The 14953-nt window shown below is 48.9% G+C and overlaps 6 protein-coding genes across 15 annotated transcripts in view; 2 read left to right on the forward strand and 4 right to left on the reverse strand.

Annotated features, from left to right (window-relative positions):
* FOXG_07807 (uncharacterized protein) overlaps nt 1–4395 on the reverse strand; it is a gene marked incomplete at both ends in the record, with an annotated part of 5383 nt that extends 988 nt beyond the window's left edge. The window contains 2 exons of the mRNA XM_018386438.1: nt 17–1248; nt 1547–4395. Of these exons, the coding sequence (XP_018243610.1) occupies nt 17–1248; nt 1547–4395 (4081 nt within the window). The remainder of the gene's footprint in view (nt 1–16; nt 1249–1546) is intronic.
* A 782-nt stretch (nt 4396–5177) lies between these two features.
* FOXG_07808 (argininosuccinate synthase) lies at nt 5178–7746 on the forward strand. 2 transcript variants are annotated; one of them, XM_018386439.1, is made up of 7 exons: nt 5178–5819; nt 5886–5899; nt 5977–6032; nt 6085–6354; nt 6403–6407; nt 6468–6893; nt 6950–7746. In XM_018386439.1, exons 1-7 carry the CDS (start codon nt 5797–5799, stop codon nt 7401–7403), a joined length of 1248 nt encoding a protein of 415 aa, XP_018243611.1. In that variant the 5' UTR covers nt 5178–5796; the 3' UTR covers nt 7404–7746. The 2 variants fall into 2 exon arrangements, with proteins under 2 accessions (XP_018243611.1, XP_018243612.1); XM_018386440.1 differs by lacking the exons at nt 5178–5819; nt 5886–5899 and having other exon boundaries at nt 5917–6032.
* FOXG_07809 (uncharacterized protein) lies at nt 5926–8497 on the reverse strand. The gene has a single exon (XM_018386441.1). It carries the CDS (start codon nt 8383–8385, stop codon nt 7627–7629), a length of 759 nt encoding a protein of 252 aa, XP_018243613.1. The 5' UTR covers nt 8386–8497; the 3' UTR covers nt 5926–7626.
* Nucleotides 8420–10076, forward strand: FOXG_07810 (uncharacterized protein). The gene is made up of 2 exons (XM_018386442.1): nt 8420–9159; nt 9213–10076. Exons 1-2 carry the CDS (start codon nt 8728–8730, stop codon nt 9732–9734), a joined length of 954 nt encoding a protein of 317 aa, XP_018243614.1. The 5' UTR covers nt 8420–8727; the 3' UTR covers nt 9735–10076.
* FOXG_07811 (3-oxoacyl-[acyl-carrier protein] reductase) lies at nt 9218–10986 on the reverse strand. 9 transcript variants are annotated; one of them, XM_018386443.1, is made up of 6 exons: nt 10854–10986; nt 10559–10798; nt 10287–10505; nt 10173–10231; nt 10074–10123; nt 9218–10029 (listed from the first exon to the last, which is right to left on the reverse strand). In XM_018386443.1, exons 1-6 carry the CDS (start codon nt 10912–10914, stop codon nt 9855–9857), a joined length of 804 nt encoding a protein of 267 aa, XP_018243615.1. In that variant the 5' UTR covers nt 10915–10986; the 3' UTR covers nt 9218–9854. The 9 variants fall into 9 exon arrangements, with proteins under 9 accessions (XP_018243615.1, XP_018243616.1, XP_018243620.1 ...); XM_018386444.1 differs by having other exon boundaries at nt 9721–10029; nt 10559–10983; XM_018386446.1 differs by having other exon boundaries at nt 9756–10123; nt 10854–10983.
* Nucleotides 10987–11066: 80 nt separating this feature from the next.
* Nucleotides 11067–14932, reverse strand: FOXG_07812 (uncharacterized protein). The gene has a single exon (XM_018386452.1). It carries the CDS (start codon nt 14835–14837, stop codon nt 11196–11198), a length of 3642 nt encoding a protein of 1213 aa, XP_018243624.1. The 5' UTR covers nt 14838–14932; the 3' UTR covers nt 11067–11195.
* Between the last annotated feature and the right edge of the window lie 21 nt (nt 14933–14953).

The raw sequence follows: 14953 nt of genomic DNA on the forward strand, positions 1-14953 counted from the left end.
CCTGGCATCGTGGGACCAAGAGGTTCTGGGATCCTGGTAGCTTCGCGTGCAGCCTCGGCCGCTTTTGCCTCGGCCCCCCATTGCTCTTCTCTCTCTTTGATCTGGCGCTGCTCCTCTTCCAGTGCCTTTCGTCTCTCTTCCTCGGCAATTCTGGCCTCGGCAGCCTTGGCCCGAAGTATACGATCGACATTGTAACCGCGATTTCTCAAACCGTAAAGATCGAGCGTTAGGAATGGCTCAAAGAATAGGTAAGCCTGCTGATTCGGGCGGTTTAGCAGCATCTGGCAGATGGCTTGACCGATCTGGTACATGTCGGGCTTCGACTCATCAGAAACATAAAGAACCCACCCGTTGCTGGTCTTTTCACTCGCAGCTGATCGCTTCTCCGTATGAGTCTGATACTGGCCCTTGAGAGTCCTCCTCAAAGCCACTGAGCGAACAATGTGGACCGTAAGGTTCTTGTCCAGCCATCTTACGTCATGCTTGATAGCATCGCGTCGGTAGTTTGTGTATTCAAAGAGAAAGATTTTCGATCTCTCGACAACATGCTTGCGGAGACTGAGTGCAGCCTTTTGTTTATCACTATGGGGCCCAATTCTGACCTCCTCCTGAACAACACTGCTCAATTTCTGAGCACCAAGTGCTAGATAGAATTCTTCAAGCGCATCCTCTTCCGGTGCACAAATAAGGCGATCTTTGAACAATCTGTAGCTGATGATATCATCCAGGATCACTATTTGGCCAGCAGAGGCAAGCTGGTATTGTCGAATAGGTTCATCCTCTTCCTCTAGGTCGTCCGACTTCCCCTTAGGGGGCGCGAGTTCTTTGTATGCAAGAAGGAAGGGCGCTGTACGCATTTTCCTCCACAATTCTTTGTCTCGGTGGAGTGTTGAGGATGCTTCTGCTAAGGATTTAAGAAGATCCAGGTACTTCTCCGAACTCTGTAAAACACCGAGGAGACGGGCTGGCTCACTGCATGCCATTTGCGCAACCTCCAACTTGGTGGGCTCACTTTTGGCACCACATTGGAACAAGAATGCATTCGCCTCAGGACCAAAGTCGACAAAATCGAAGATGTCTCCATATGTAGTCGAAGCCCCAAGGTACACCCGTGAAGGACTGACATGAGTCATGGAAGAAGTTGATTTCTCAGACGATCGAGTAGTCCTTGTGATAGGAACTATCGAGGCGTTACGCAATTTGACCAGGTTATTCTCGCCTAGTTCTGTGATTCGAGAGGCGAAATAGCTGAAATGTGCCACAGCATTCTGATGATCTTGAGGAGGCGATGCTAAAAGGCGGTTCACACAGTCCACCATTGGCGGATCTCGTGCAACACCGAATTTCTATAGATGTTAGCTGAGTCTTTGTCAAGTTTTAGATCAAACTTACAATAGCATGGTCGTGTAGATCTCTCCTCAAGATGTTAAACCCAAGGATAGACGCTCGCGGATTGTAAAAGCACTGCGAAGGCGGTACAAGACGGGTACTACCCTGAAGAGGCATGATTGCCTTAGGACTGCCACCAAGCTGGAATGATCCATACCCATTTATCTGGTGGTTGGCGAGGAAATATGTCAGGGACGAAACGCGAAGACTTTCATCCTTGCCAGACATCAGCTCAACGAGTTCAGGAACAGATGGATAAGGCCGTAGCCCAAGAGAATTTATGAACCGAGCTTCTGGGCTTCCAGGTCGATAGCTACCAGGAGGCCCTGGCCACTGGAGTATAGGTAATCGCAAAGCACGCAAAGAGTCCTTAGGCTCGAATAGCTCCGAAACCTTGTAAAGCGTTGTTGTTCCCTTGGTGGACTCCATTCCCTTTGGACCAGCTTCGGCTGGGCAAAAGCGTGTCTGCTTTAGCTTGCTCAGGTCTTCACCCGGGATATCCTCGCGGACAGATGCTAAATATTTGATAAGTTCCATGTGACTCCATTTCTGATGACCTTCACTCGAGGCGTTCAACAGCCTGGTAAAGATGGTCTCGAGGTCTACTGTTTTGCGGACGCCAATGGTGACCAGAAATTTCTCCTTGATCTTCTCGCAACCTTGAATGACCGGAAGATCGTCGAAAAGCTTGACAATCGGGAAGAAGGACTCAGTGGGCTTTCTCATACCCTGCTTCGTAGGTACAACTGTGTTTGCTTGAAGAAGAGAAACGATGGTGGTTCTTGCGTTCGGGCTCGAGTTTTCAAAGTTCTTCGAAAGAACAGTCAAAATCTGAATGGCAAACTTGGATGATTGAGTCAAGTTCTGTTCCTCGGATCTAGAAGAATTTGTGTCCAAAAGGAATCTCAACCATGGGAGAATTTCTAGCGGCTCCCATCCTAAAGCACGCAATTCAGCCTGCTGAGAGTTGGCAGTGAGCGCATGAGGGATTGTGGTAGGAGGAATGGGCAAGTTGGCAGGAATTCTGTTCGCAATGAGGTGATTCCGGATGCTACCGAGGGCAATTATTTCGCCTTGTTCCCCATCATCACTCATCGTGCCAACAGCTACTTCAAGCAAAGCAGATCGACTGCCAGGATCGAGCTCACCACTCAAGCTCTTCTTGCCTGCCCAACTGATGAAGTTCATCAATTGAACTTTGTTCATAGCCTTTGTCTCCAGCTCCTTCTTCACATCTGTGACTGTGATGTGTGAAATAAGACCGAAGTCTATGAGCTTTTTCACGAATGGGACACCCTTCATCTCCTCAGGTACAACAGGGATGCTGTTGACGAATTTACTCATCTCATCCGAAGCAATGCGCACATCGACTGTTTGCAACACGCCTCGTGTTGAGTAGGTCTCGATTGAGGCCTTCTTAAAGCACATCCAAAAAGCTTCCTCAATAATCTGACCAACTTGACTGCTGGGAGTTGAGTCATCAAATGTGAAGGTCTTGTGAATGTGAAGAGCTTCTGGCATGAACTTGGCGATGACTGCGGGAGAGAATTTGGACTCTTTGGCCATAACCTGTTTGATCCGGCTACTCAGGTCACTCATCTCGTTGGCAAAGGCAAGTCGAGTAATGATACCAGCAGCACGAAGAATTTCAAGGTTCCATGTCCTGACCCAACGAGCATTCAAGTCGATAGCCTCTCTTTCCACAGTGGGAATCACTGACGGTGCTGAAATATGGAGTCCAGCTCCGGTAGTTTGCATGGTGGGAAAGCCAATGAAGATGCGACCGCCCGGCTTTTTATTGGGAAGCACAGATGCAAAGACATCTGTAGCTTTGCCAAGCGCCCCCGATGTTGCGGCCTCTTGCGAAGCTTGAGTCTCATCATAGGACGAAGTTAGGATGGCGATTTTGGTTGTCTTTGGCGGGGGTTTCTTTGTCGCTCTTTCGAGTTCGGAAGCAAAGGACGAGGCTACGCTTGTACGAATACTTGCAGAAGTCGCCCGAAGGAAGATTGTGGAGGATGAAAGCTTAGTCACATCTTCGGAAATCGTCACTTGCGCAGCATTCTCCTCGTGCTGTGCTTTTGTCCTAATGCCTGCCTGTGACGCACTTGACGTAAGACGGGCAAAGAAGGATCTTAAGGAAGGAGTTTCAGGGGCACCGTAGGACTCATTCTTTGTGGTGGATGTCGTAGCTTGTGGTTTCCATCCTATGGCGGCCATGTAAGACGCATCGATCTGTGTGCTTGTGCGGTCAACGCTAGTAACCTTCATTAGGCCATCCTTTGTCCTCGCCTCGAGGTCGCGAGGAAGAGGAAGTTCAACACTCGGAGATGACTTTTTCTTCAGAGACAGAATCTGGTAGTCATCAATCCAGAACTCAATGTGCTCGAGCGCAACAAAAGTCAAACTCGTCGCAAGGAACTGGCTAACAGACAACAAGTTCGGGAGGGGTGTAGTTGTATTTCTGTAGTCGAGGACGAAGGTTGTATGATGGGTAGCTTGATCTGCTGGAATTTGAGACTTCTTTGTGAAAAGTGCATTTCCCTTCCAGTAGAACGCCATGGCCTCATTGCCGGAGCTGACGAACGGCTCTTCGCAATCAGCGAAAACACTGTAGAAACCGACACCGAAGGCACCGATCTTTGTTTCGTCGGGGTTGCCCTCGGCAATACGCTTCAGTCTTCCCCAGTCTGTCTTTGTGAAGGGTTGTCCATCGTTCTGCACGACTAATCGGCGAAGTGTATGGTTTGACAAGGTGTGTTTCAGTATCTCGGATCGGCTCGTGGTATTCGGTAGTGGCACCTGTGTTGATGGGAGAGTTTCCCATTTGACGCTGACCGTCTTTGCCTGGGCATCCGCAGCGTTCTGAATTAGTTCTCGTAATGTTGTCCATTCGCCCGAGTATCGCGCAAGAACTTTGTCGATAAGAGCTCGAGTATCGACGGTAACGGCTTCCTCGTCTTCGCCATCGCGGAGAGCGGCGGCTCGTAGTCTTGAATAGTCCATCGTGGTAGGATTGTGATGGTTTATACGCGCATTCTTGTGTCGACGGGAGGGTAAGGTTTTGAAAGATATATGTCCAGAAAAGAGAAAGAGGCACCTCTAATCTGTTGTTCGTTAGTAATGATACTTTCTGTGAACGAGTTTAAGGAAGTGGTCTTGGAGTATAAGCAAGGCAGACAGCGACTACGTACGACGGTGAGAGGTGGCAAACGGTATTAAGTTTTATCAAACCCCAAGCACATAGGGGGATGTGACAGAATCACAATAGGAAGCAAACAGTGTGGCAAAAGGGGATGGCGTTGAGAAATCAGAAGTCTAGATGATGTATGAAGACGGTTTCATCGTTCATATGATCTCAAACCCGTGGTACAATAAAGACCCCGAGGCTGTTAGAGGTGGTCCCTGAAAGTGACGTTGTCCACTGTCTCTGGCCAATCAAGATGGATATCGACTCACACCACATGCCGTCGCGCTGGGAAGATATAGTGATCTGGGGCAGCCTCGCCGCTAAGTTCAGCTCTAATTATCATCACCACTAATTTCTGTGGTAGATTACTGGACCTCGTACTCCCGTTTGTACAAAAGTCCGATTACTTTAAGATGGAGGATCTGAGGCTTCATTAAGTAACATTTTTCTTTAATGGACTGGAAATGTTGCTGCTGGAGGAGATCTTGAAGAATCGTCGGTCTCTCGAGAGTGCATTTGACTGAAACTGAAAGCTTTGTGCAACGCTATTTGCAGGATGCATCGTCCAGATTGATAAAACTCCCGTCATTACTGAGACTCGAGAGACTAGGTGCATTAGAGTTACATACATTTCTAGGCATTTTCCAACCAACATAAGCTGTCGTGGGCCTTGTCGAAAAAAGGATCACCGCTGCTACCCGTCATGGATCCCGTCAACTTAGACCAGGTAGCCAGGGCCGTGCTTAGATCCATCCATCGAAATTTTTGATATTGAGTCAACGATCACCTTAGCCTGCCGAATTCGCAGCTCAAAATGGGACCCTTGATAGTGATTTCTTCCCCCCCAACAAATAGCTATGACTCGCTCCCTATCAAGGAATTGCCAAGCCTGTAACTGAATTCTATCTTGGTAAATTCTGGGGTCGTTTTTGTAGATAGTTCGTCGAGTCCGGAGTCGGAGGCCGAAGTCTTGTAAGTGAATCATTGTTTTTGTGATAGGCACGGCTGGGTGCATGCCCGAGTTAAGATTTTGCTTTTTGTACGGGAGAACAGTATCTCGAAGTGAGTCAAATTCATAGTATATAATATATGTTATTTCCCTTTGACCATTTGCTCAAACTCAAACACTTGCACACACCGAAGCCTGCTGCTCAACATCACCATTTCTCTTCATCTTGGCCAAATAACGGCACACCTCACAACAAAACGACTCCACAATGTCAAAAGGCCGTGTTTGTCTGTAAGTTTATATGCCGTTGATGATAGGCTGCTAATATAAAAAACATCCGCTAACTTTTGATTGCAGTGCCTATTCTGGAGGTATACACTTCTGACTCTTTCTCCAAACTGCACCTGGAGTGATTAAATGTGAGATTTATTGCTAACATTTAGCCAAGGTCTCGATACCTCGACTATCTTAAAATGGCTCATTCTAGAGGGCTATGAGGTTGTGGTATGTGAAACTCCTCCAGCTGCTTCTTCAGGTTCAATCTGACATTCTTTAGTGCTTCCTCGCCGATGTTGGTCAGGTCGAGGACTTCGATGCTGTCGAAAAGAAGGCCCTCGCTCTCGGCGCGGAGCGCATGATCATCGAGAACCTTCAGAAGGAGTTCGTCGAGCAGATCGTTTTCCGAGCAATCCAGTGCAATGCCATCTATGAGGACCGATACCTCCTTGGAACTGCTCTGGCCCGACCTGTCATCGCTCGCGCCCAGGTCCGCGTTGCTGAGAAGTACAACTGCAATCTTTTGAGCCACGGCTGCACAGGCAAAGGCGTAAGTAAAACCGTCAGACTTTGAGAACCACCTGCTAACATGCCGCAGAACGAGTATGACACTTTCCATTACGAAAAAATTCTAATTCATAGATCACTGACAGAGCCCCTTAGTCAAGTTCGTTTCGAGCTCGCCTTCAAGGCTTGCAACCCTTCCATTAAAGTCATCGCCCCCTGGCGACTCCCCGAATTCTGTGAGAAGTTCCAGGGTCGACAGGATCTCCTCAAGTTCGCCGCCGAGAACAACATCCCTGTTTCATCGACCCCCAAGGCTCCTTGGAGCCAGGACGAGAACCTCGTTCATTGCTCGTACGAGGCTGGTATTCTCGAAGACCCCGATCACACTCCTCCTAAGGACCTTTGGACCCAGACTGTCGATCCCCTTGAGGCTCCTGACAAGCCTCTCGACTTCACCGTGTACTTCGAGAAGGGTCTCCCTGTCAAGGTTGCTACCCCTGACCAAGAGGCTACCGACTCGGTAGAGCTGTTCAAGCTGCTCAACAAGATTGGTCACGACCACGGCGTCGGCCGAATTGACATGTACGTCCACTTTCACCATTGATTTGTAGCACAACACTATGCTTACAGTTAAACAGTGTCGAGAACCGATGGATTGGGCTCAAGAGCCGAGGATGCTACGACACCCCTGGTCTCACCATCGCCCGCCTTGCTCACGTCGATCTCGAGGGTCTTGTCCTCGACTCAAAGGTCCGCAAGCTTCGAGATCAATTTGTGACTATCGAGTGGTCCCAGTGCCTTTACAATGGCATGTACTTCTCCCCTGAGCGTGAGTGGCTCGATGAGGCAATCGTTTCTGCTCAAAAGGGTGTCAACGGTCAGGTCCGCCTCCGTGCGTACAAGGGCAATGTTTACGTCCTTGGACGATCCAGCGAGACCAGCAGCCTCTACTCCCAGGAGGATGCTTCAATGGACAGCCTTGACACCTTTTCTCCCATGGACAGCACTGGCTTCATTGCTATCCAGTCTATCCGATTGGAGAAGTACGGTGCTCAGAAGGCTAAGGACGGCCAACCCCTTAGCCAGTCCTAATCGTGTAATAGTATGGGTGTAACAACAGTGGTTTGGTATGGCGTTAGGTCAGGTAGAGAGCTTTAAAAGTATGCAAACTTCCTTCTATATGGGAAGCGCAAAGAATTGACTCATTGATTTGGACGCAAGATGGATACAAATGGTGACTTGACGCTTTCCCTTGATGTCTCTGGGAGGGGTATCTTATATTCGACTAATGAGTTCAAGGCCAGAAGCTGTGACTTTAGTCTCGACGATGAGGCCTAGGACTGGCACTACGTCTGCGTCTATCTCTCGATCTCGATCGGCGGCGCTCCCTGCTCCTATCCCTGTGTCGTCGTTCGTCTTCCTTAGGACCTCCTCTTTGATGAGCCTCACGGTGACGCCTATGGCCATGGCTACTTTCCCTATCACCATCCCTATCTCTGTGTCTGTGCCTTGGTCCATCCTCATCTCGTTCCCTGCCTCCATCACGGTCTCGACTTCGGCTCCTCCTGTGTCGTCGATGGCGGCGCTCGCGATCATGACCCCGATCGTGACTTCGATGCCTTCGTCGTTCTCGTCTCTCGGTGTCGTCATGACGTCTTGAGCTCTCCCTCTTTTCGTTCCCAGCTTCCTCAGGAGGGCCGCTTTCCGAACCAACCTTTCGTTTACTGGGATCAACCTCTACTGCATTCGCACCAGAAGAGTTTCGTACAGGGGGTGGCAAACCCAGGGCTTTTGCGATAGCGTCCTCCTCAGCCTCCTTGATTTTGCGCAATTCCTCCTTTCGTTCTCTCTCTCGACGCTCCTCCTCGGTCTCGCCATCTTCATTGGGTTCTCCAGAGTCGTCTTCGGCTTTAGCGTACCAGTTGAGATCGCGACCTTTTTGCCAGCGTCCAACAGGTGCCTTGAGACTGTGGCCGAGATAGTTTTCGCGATGTGAAGAGCTTGCGACTTCATCCCAGCTAAAGTTGACGCCTCCTCTGGAACCAGTCTTGCGGATACTTGAAAGCAGATCCATGGCGTGTTTTTGGGTGCTGGTGGTCTTGTCAAGATTAGATCTCTTTCTGGTGTCGATATATGGAGGGGTTTCTTTTCGTCGTGATGAACTATGAGGGTTGTGAGATCGAAGATTGGAGGTTGAAATTGATGCGCGGCGCCTCTTACTGGATGAGCCGCTGAGGCGGAACACGGCCGCCTTGTAACGCGCTAGAAGCGGAACCCCACGTCAAACAGAGCTGGAGCTTCAATACGTTTCTTGAACCTTTAACTAAACTCCAAGGAAATATTACCATTCATAGCAACAAATACAACGAAGGAAGCTGCCCCAATAATACTAACAAGATAACCCCGATTCTTCACAATGTCGAATCCAAACGATCCTCCCCTCGACGAGATCCAATGGCGCTCTCCTATGGCGATTCAACAAATGGGCGGCCTGCACAATAACACCATCCTCTTTTACTTCGCAGAATCGCCCTTCTTCGAGCGCACGTCGAACAACGCTGTTGTATATAACCAAGCCATGAATGTACCATCGATGTATCCAGTCATTCAGACACGCGAAGCCTTCGAGACACATCTTAACACCATGTCAGGCCTTGAATTCAGGGTTGTCGAAGAGCCTGCTGAAACTGGCCCTGGCGCTGGTACAGGTGTATGGGTCATTCGCAAGCAAACGAGACGAAAGTCAGCGTATGACGACGATGAGATTACTGTTCACGCCACATACTTCGTGGTGGGGGAGAATATCTACATGGCACCCACTCTCAGTGCCATTCTTTCAGCAAGAATTGTATGTTCTTTGCAGCAGTTGTTTCGCGAACGGTTCTAACCTCATCATTGTAGTTGACTATATCTTCGCAAGTTACCAATGCTGTGACAACTGCTGAATCAGTTAGAAAATGGGGTCCCTCTATGGGTAACTTTTACCAGCTCCCATCAGCCAAGACATCAACAAAGCCAAGGATCCATACCTCTGCAGCGGCGACCCCAATGCCTGTATCAGATGAAGCTAGCAAAGCTCCAGCTGCCCCTACAGCAGCCGCGCAGAAAGATGACGAGAAGTCACTGGAAAGACTAGCAGAAGAGTCTTTCATGATTCACATGAAGTACGGCGGTGAATACATCGACGAGAACCCTATCACAGGTCGCCCAGGAGAGTTCCACCTCACAACAACAGGCCGCAAACCACCACAAATTGCAAAGACGGATGGCCCCATTAGGAGTATTAATACGCCGACGATCAATACAAAGGTTGATGATAAGAAGGAGAGCAAGGAGAGAACACCCAAATCAGCGACTGCTCCCAAGCCTAGGCGTAAGAAGAGCAAAATGGTCAACTCTACTAGCACACCAGCTGCGTCTTGAGTTATTACCAGCAAGGGCGTGGCGTTAATCTGGGGAAAAGTGTTGTTTTTAGTTTTTATAGAGTAGTTTGATACCCCAATACAGTTCATTATTGTGCTCTTATCATCTGTTTTAACGTCCCTAACTAATAGTATAGCCCCCATCAACTGACAATGCAGCACCCTGAATGAAAGAAGCCTTGGGACTTGATAAGAACAAAACAGCATCTGCTACTTCCTGCGGAGTCCCTTTTCTTTTCATGACGGCAGTCTGTACGGCCGGGTCATCTTCCGGAACATTAGCCGTCATGGGAGTTCTGCGAGGTCAGTATGCGTACAGGGACACCAAGAGATAACTTACTCAATAACTCCAGGGCAGACGCAGTTAACACGAATCTGATCTTTGGCATACTGTATGTGTTAAATAAGAAGGTAGGGTCAACCCATCAGTTGGACTTACATCGATAGCATCACTTCTCGTCAAACTAATGATAGCTGCCTTTGAGGCGCTATATACCGCTGTCCCAACTGTCAGCCCGCATATAAGCCTGTTCAAGGTACAATATATTCTCACGAGTTTTTGATTTCCCCACGAGGCCGAGGTTGCTTCCAACATTGACAATAGAACCTCTAAACCCAGGCCGTCCATCATGAGTAACTCCAACATCTTGACTGGTCATATATTTTAGCTCTTCTCGTGCAAACAGCCACAGACCACGAAAGTTGGTATTTATAACATGATCGAACTCTTCAGGGGTGACTTCATGACTCTGCTTTGTCGGACCATATATTCCTTTCCAATGCCATTGTGAGTAGAAGTCAAAGCAAAACAGTGTATAGACATACCAGCACAGTTGACGGCATAGTCAATACGCCCGAAATGCTTGATAACAAGTTCCATGTTTCTGGAAACTTCATATGTGTCAAGGTTATCAACGTGTCTGATGAACACATCTGGATTTGCATCTCCGCTCGTAGTTTTGATGGTCGCCTTGGTATCGTTCAGACCTGTGCTGTCTTTGTCAAACAGGGCGAGCCTCCGACACCCTTCTATGGCAAATGATATAGCGACTTGACGTCCAATACCTTGTATCATTAGATGAAGAACCGAATATTAGTTATTTGGAGCAGTGGACCATACCCGATGCGGCGCCAGTGACCAAAGCCACGCCTGGGAAGAGGGCATTGGATGTTTCAGACATATTTATGGTTAACTTGTCCAAAATCGCATGAGAAAATGACTCTAAAACGCACGCTTTGAAGTCTTATGATCTCAACTGAAGCCGTGTTCTTTGAAGTTCTCATCTTATAGCATCATGCTTGCATAATGACGTCGAGATCACCCAATCACACAACACCATTTACTGCCGAGACTCAGAACGTAAATATACATGAAATCTTATTTTGTATAAACCACGAGGTATCTTGTCTATGTCAACTTTTAAGACTAAATTATCGAAAACATCTCCCGTATCTGCAACCTCTACTCCACAACCCATCCCTTGCCAGGAACCTTTCTCTGCTTCACCTTCTTCGCAGGGAGAGGCCATCCTTGACCACCGGTGCTCTCGGCTCTCAAATATGGAACCACAAAGCACTCTCGAACTGCAGCTCCATCCGTGCCCGTTGTGGGCTTGAGCTCCTTAATCGGCTTGCCGTAGGTGATAAGGGGTGTTCCCTTGGCCAACCCTGCTAGTTGCCCGCCAGTTACGTCTGTAAGGGCATGCATTCTTGTCTTGGGACGCTTCTCCGCATCAACTGATTGCGCAGCTCGCTGGAGATAAGAGTAAACGATGTACTCGGGGCATTCCTGAATACTGATGTGGGCAAGAGGTGAGGTGGGATGGATGTACACTGCACGGTCGCTTTCAACCTCCTTGCCAGCGTGGATAGGAATCAAGGGGATATATGGAACATCGATGGACCGGCGAGGCTTGCGGAATTGCTCAGGAGGGTTGGGTGTAAGATCTGCTCGAATAGCAACCTGATCCACGAAGCCGGCCGCGACCATTTGCTTCAGAGCAGCGACTTGTTTAGGGGATGGAGGATCCAGCTTATCCTGGTATTTCAGGTTGGTGAAAGCCGAAACATTTGTCCTCAACAGCTCTGTGATTTGTCGTCGCAGCTGTTGGATTTCCTTAAGCACCTTGTATCTGACAAAATGGCTCTCACACCATTCCTCTGTAGGCTCATGAGCAAACTCACCCACGACTTGCAGAAGCTTGATAGCATCGGATTTATCGTCTAGGTAACAGAAGTTCCGGTGAACCTCGTTAAACATCTTTCGCACATTGGCTTGACGATCTTCTGCAATGACGTCTGATGTTGTACGGATAGCGGTTTCATCCTTTGCTGCGAGCGCCGGAATCGCTTGGTTCTCAGGAATGAAAATTTCGGCGGCTGATAAACCAGCAACAAGAGCAATTGTGTAGTGGATACAGTCATGAAGATGGCCAACCAGCAATATGCGCGCAAACCTAGGAGACAGAGGGAACACAGACATGGTTTGACCAATCTGCGTAACTTGTCCTGTCGAGGAGATAGCAGAGAGATATGTCAACAGCTTCTCAGACTTAGCAAGCGCTCGTCGATCAGGTGGTGTAGGGAAGGGGAAGTTGACAACATGCTGCAGGTTCATCGCCTTGAGCTGTAGCACGACACCCTCAATAGGCATTCGCAACAACTCAGGATCTGTGAAAGGTGGGAAATCTCTCTCATATACTGCAGAGGAGTAGAGTCTGTAACAATGGCCAGGACCGGTACGGCCAGCACGACCAGATCGCTGATTTGCGCTGGCTTTGCTGATCCATCCAATATCGTAGCTCTGAACTCCACTTAGACGATCATACTGTCTCTCTTTTGATCGGCCACAGTCAAAGACATATCGAATACCAGGAATAGTCAAACTGGTTTCCGCAACGTTGGTTGCCAAGATGATGTTTCGTGTGCCCTCAGGTGCTGGCTCAAAGACTCGCATCTGCTCGCGTGTTGGAAGCAAGGAGTAAAGAGGTAAGACTCGCATCTTTAATGGTGCAACCTCCTGGTCCTCTTCGATCTGGAACTCATCCTCATCGTCCTCATCTTCGTCATCTGTGGGTATCTCATCAAAATCATCGCCATTACGGTCATCCACGTCTCCAAACTCAATATCTTCGACCTCAATAGGAGCCTCGCTAGCAGAAATTTGTACTTTGGGTCCATCCGCAGTCTTTGGACCGCCAAATGTAGCCTTTAGCTTCTTGCTGAGCTCTAGAATCTCGTTGCGGCCAGTCAAGAACACAAGGATATCACCAGGTGGTAACTTCTTATGGCCTCTGCTAATCTTTCGGAAGGCCTCTTCCACGTAATCATGCTGAGTTCTTCGGGAGAAATGAATGGTGACAGGATGTTGTCGGCCCTCGACCTCCAATACTGGCGGTGGAGTGGCAAAAAGCGTCGGATTCATGGTGAGATCCTCTATCCGCAATGTAGCAGACATGATGATGAGTTTCAAAGGCTTGACTGTAGGATCCTCTGCTGCTAGTTCTGCTCGGAGCTTGATGACTCGGCTGAGCATACCAATCAGGATATCCGTGTTGACGCTTCTCTCATGAGCTTCGTCGATGACAATGGCCGAATACTTCTTCAGTGTAATATCCTGCGCAACTTCTCGTAGCAAAACACCATCAGTCATGAACTTGATAGCCGTCTTAGGATCAACTGTGCCCTCGAAACGGATCTGGTAGGCCACCACCTCAGACTTATCACCAAGTTCCTCACCAACTCGCTTCGACATACTGACAGCAGCGACTCGACGGGGCTGAGTGATACCAATCATACCAGGCGTTGGCGAGTCGGGGGAACCATAACCAGATTCATACAAGAACTGAGGAATTTGAGTAGTCTTTCCAGAACCTGTGGAACCGCAAACAACGACAATGTCATGGTTATGAATCGCTTCCATTATCCTTTGTTCCTCTGATACCACAGGAAGTTTTAACCTAGCCTCCTGGACTTCTGGTATTCTCGTAACCGTTACGCTGTAAACCTTTCGATTGATATTCTGCGTTGGTTGTAGTTCCATCGGTAAAGGATCTTGCTCAGGGGCTCGGGGAACAAAATTTTCTGGCTTGGGGATTTCAAGATTTGCTGTTGTTCCCTCGATGGATTGATAACCTAGAGCTTCGTTTCGCTGTTGGTGTGCCCATGCCTTGAAAGACGATGACCTCTGTGCTTTGTTCTCGTCTGCGTCTTCCATGTCCTCATCAGACTCTTCGGATCCCTCACTGGATTCTTCATCATCTTCCTCCTCGCTTTCGCTGTCATCCTCTGCGATATCATCCTTTTCAGCCGAGTCGTCGCTGAAACCATTCCACTCATCGCTATCGCTATCACTTGCAACACTGTCGGCTTCTTCAGACTCGGGCTCAAGTGGCGTTTCGATTGGCGCCAGGGAGAATTTTGATTTGACTCCGCCTCGCTTCTGTCGCTTTTTGATCACCGGTCGTCCTTCGTCGTCGACCTCGAGCGGTCTCTTCAGACCCGAACCAATTGTTGGCGCAGAGATTTCTGTTTTCGGTTGATCTGACTCTTTGGGTGTAGGTGTGGGTGTGGGCGCGGGCGCGGGAGTTGGTGTGGGCTTGGATGACTTTTGTTCGTCGGGCTCAGATTCTTCACTCTCATCGCTCGAGATCTCTTCATCCGCGTTTAGTTCTTTTCTCTTCTCAAGAAGAATCTCGTTTCTCTCCTCCTCACCACCCTCCAAACCAGCTTTCTCCTCTCTCATAGCCCGCCTCAATGCCTCCTTCTTGGTCTCGCGGCCCTGACCAAGGACTCGGCTGCTCGAGAACAAGGTTGTGTCGATTTGTTGCTCAGCAAGTTTGGCCATCAGCTCGCGGGACTCGTCCTTGCGCAGCTTGCCTTCAATGTATTTTTCTAATCGCTTGGCCTTCTTTCCGCTCATTTTCGCGCCTTCTTGGCGAAGCTCTGCCTTCATCTGTGCCTTTTTGGCCTCACGATCAGCCTTGGCCGTCGGCAGGAGAATCTCCTGGTTTGGGTTGTCCTGGACTTCATGCTGAGCATTCTCCTTGGCTCGTTCACGGGCGAGGACCTTGTGCTTGCGTTGACGAGGAACGTATTTGGCCATTTTGAATTATTGTCTAACGAATTGACAATAAATTTTGCGAAAATGGCATGAAATGTTAATACGTTGGAGGATCAACCCAAGCCGCAGATGCGACGATGAATTTCATGAAATTTTGG

The sequence above is a fragment of the Fusarium oxysporum genome, chromosome 4 (genome assembly GCF_000149955.1).
Source record: "Fusarium oxysporum f. sp. lycopersici 4287 chromosome 4, whole genome shotgun sequence".
Taxonomy (NCBI): Eukaryota; Fungi; Ascomycota; class Sordariomycetes; order Hypocreales; family Nectriaceae; genus Fusarium; species Fusarium oxysporum.

What these genes read in the sequence shown, in the direction of transcription:
- FOXG_07808 (XM_018386439.1), top strand. Translation starts at nt 5,797, where the DNA reads ATGTCAAAAGGCCGTGTTTGTCT. An exon ending in TAGAGGGCTATGAGGTTGTG is followed by an intron (nt 6,033 to 6,084) that starts GTATGTGAAACT and finishes GACATTCTTTAG; the next exon opens with TGCTTCCTCGCCGATGTTGG. An exon ending in GGCGTCGGCCGAATTGACAT is followed by an intron (nt 6,894 to 6,949) that starts GTACGTCCACTT and finishes ACAGTTAAACAG; the next exon opens with TGTCGAGAACCGATGGATTG.
- FOXG_07809 (XM_018386441.1), bottom strand. Translation starts at nt 8,385, where the DNA reads ATGGATCTGCTTTCAAGTATCCGCAAGACTGGTTCCAGAGGAGGCGTC.
- FOXG_07810 (XM_018386442.1), top strand. Translation starts at nt 8,728, where the DNA reads ATGTCGAATCCAAACGATCCTCCCCTCGACGAGATCCAATGGCGCTCT. An exon ending in CCATTCTTTCAGCAAGAATT is followed by an intron (nt 9,160 to 9,212) that starts GTATGTTCTTTG and finishes TCATCATTGTAG; the next exon opens with TTGACTATATCTTCGCAAGT.
- FOXG_07811 (XM_018386443.1), bottom strand. Translation starts at nt 10,914, where the DNA reads ATGTCTGAAACATCCAATGCCCTCTTCCCAGGCGTGGCTTTGGTCACT. An exon ending in CGTGGGGAAATCAAAAACTC is followed by an intron (nt 10,232 to 10,286) that starts GTGAGAATATAT and finishes CAGTTGGGACAG; the next exon opens with CGGTATATAGCGCCTCAAAG. An exon ending in CGAGAAGTGATGCTATCGAT is followed by an intron (nt 10,124 to 10,172) that starts GTAAGTCCAACT and finishes TAACACATACAG; the next exon opens with TATGCCAAAGATCAGATTCG.
- FOXG_07812 (XM_018386452.1), bottom strand. Translation starts at nt 14,837, where the DNA reads ATGGCCAAATACGTTCCTCGTCAACGCAAGCACAAGGTCCTCGCCCGT.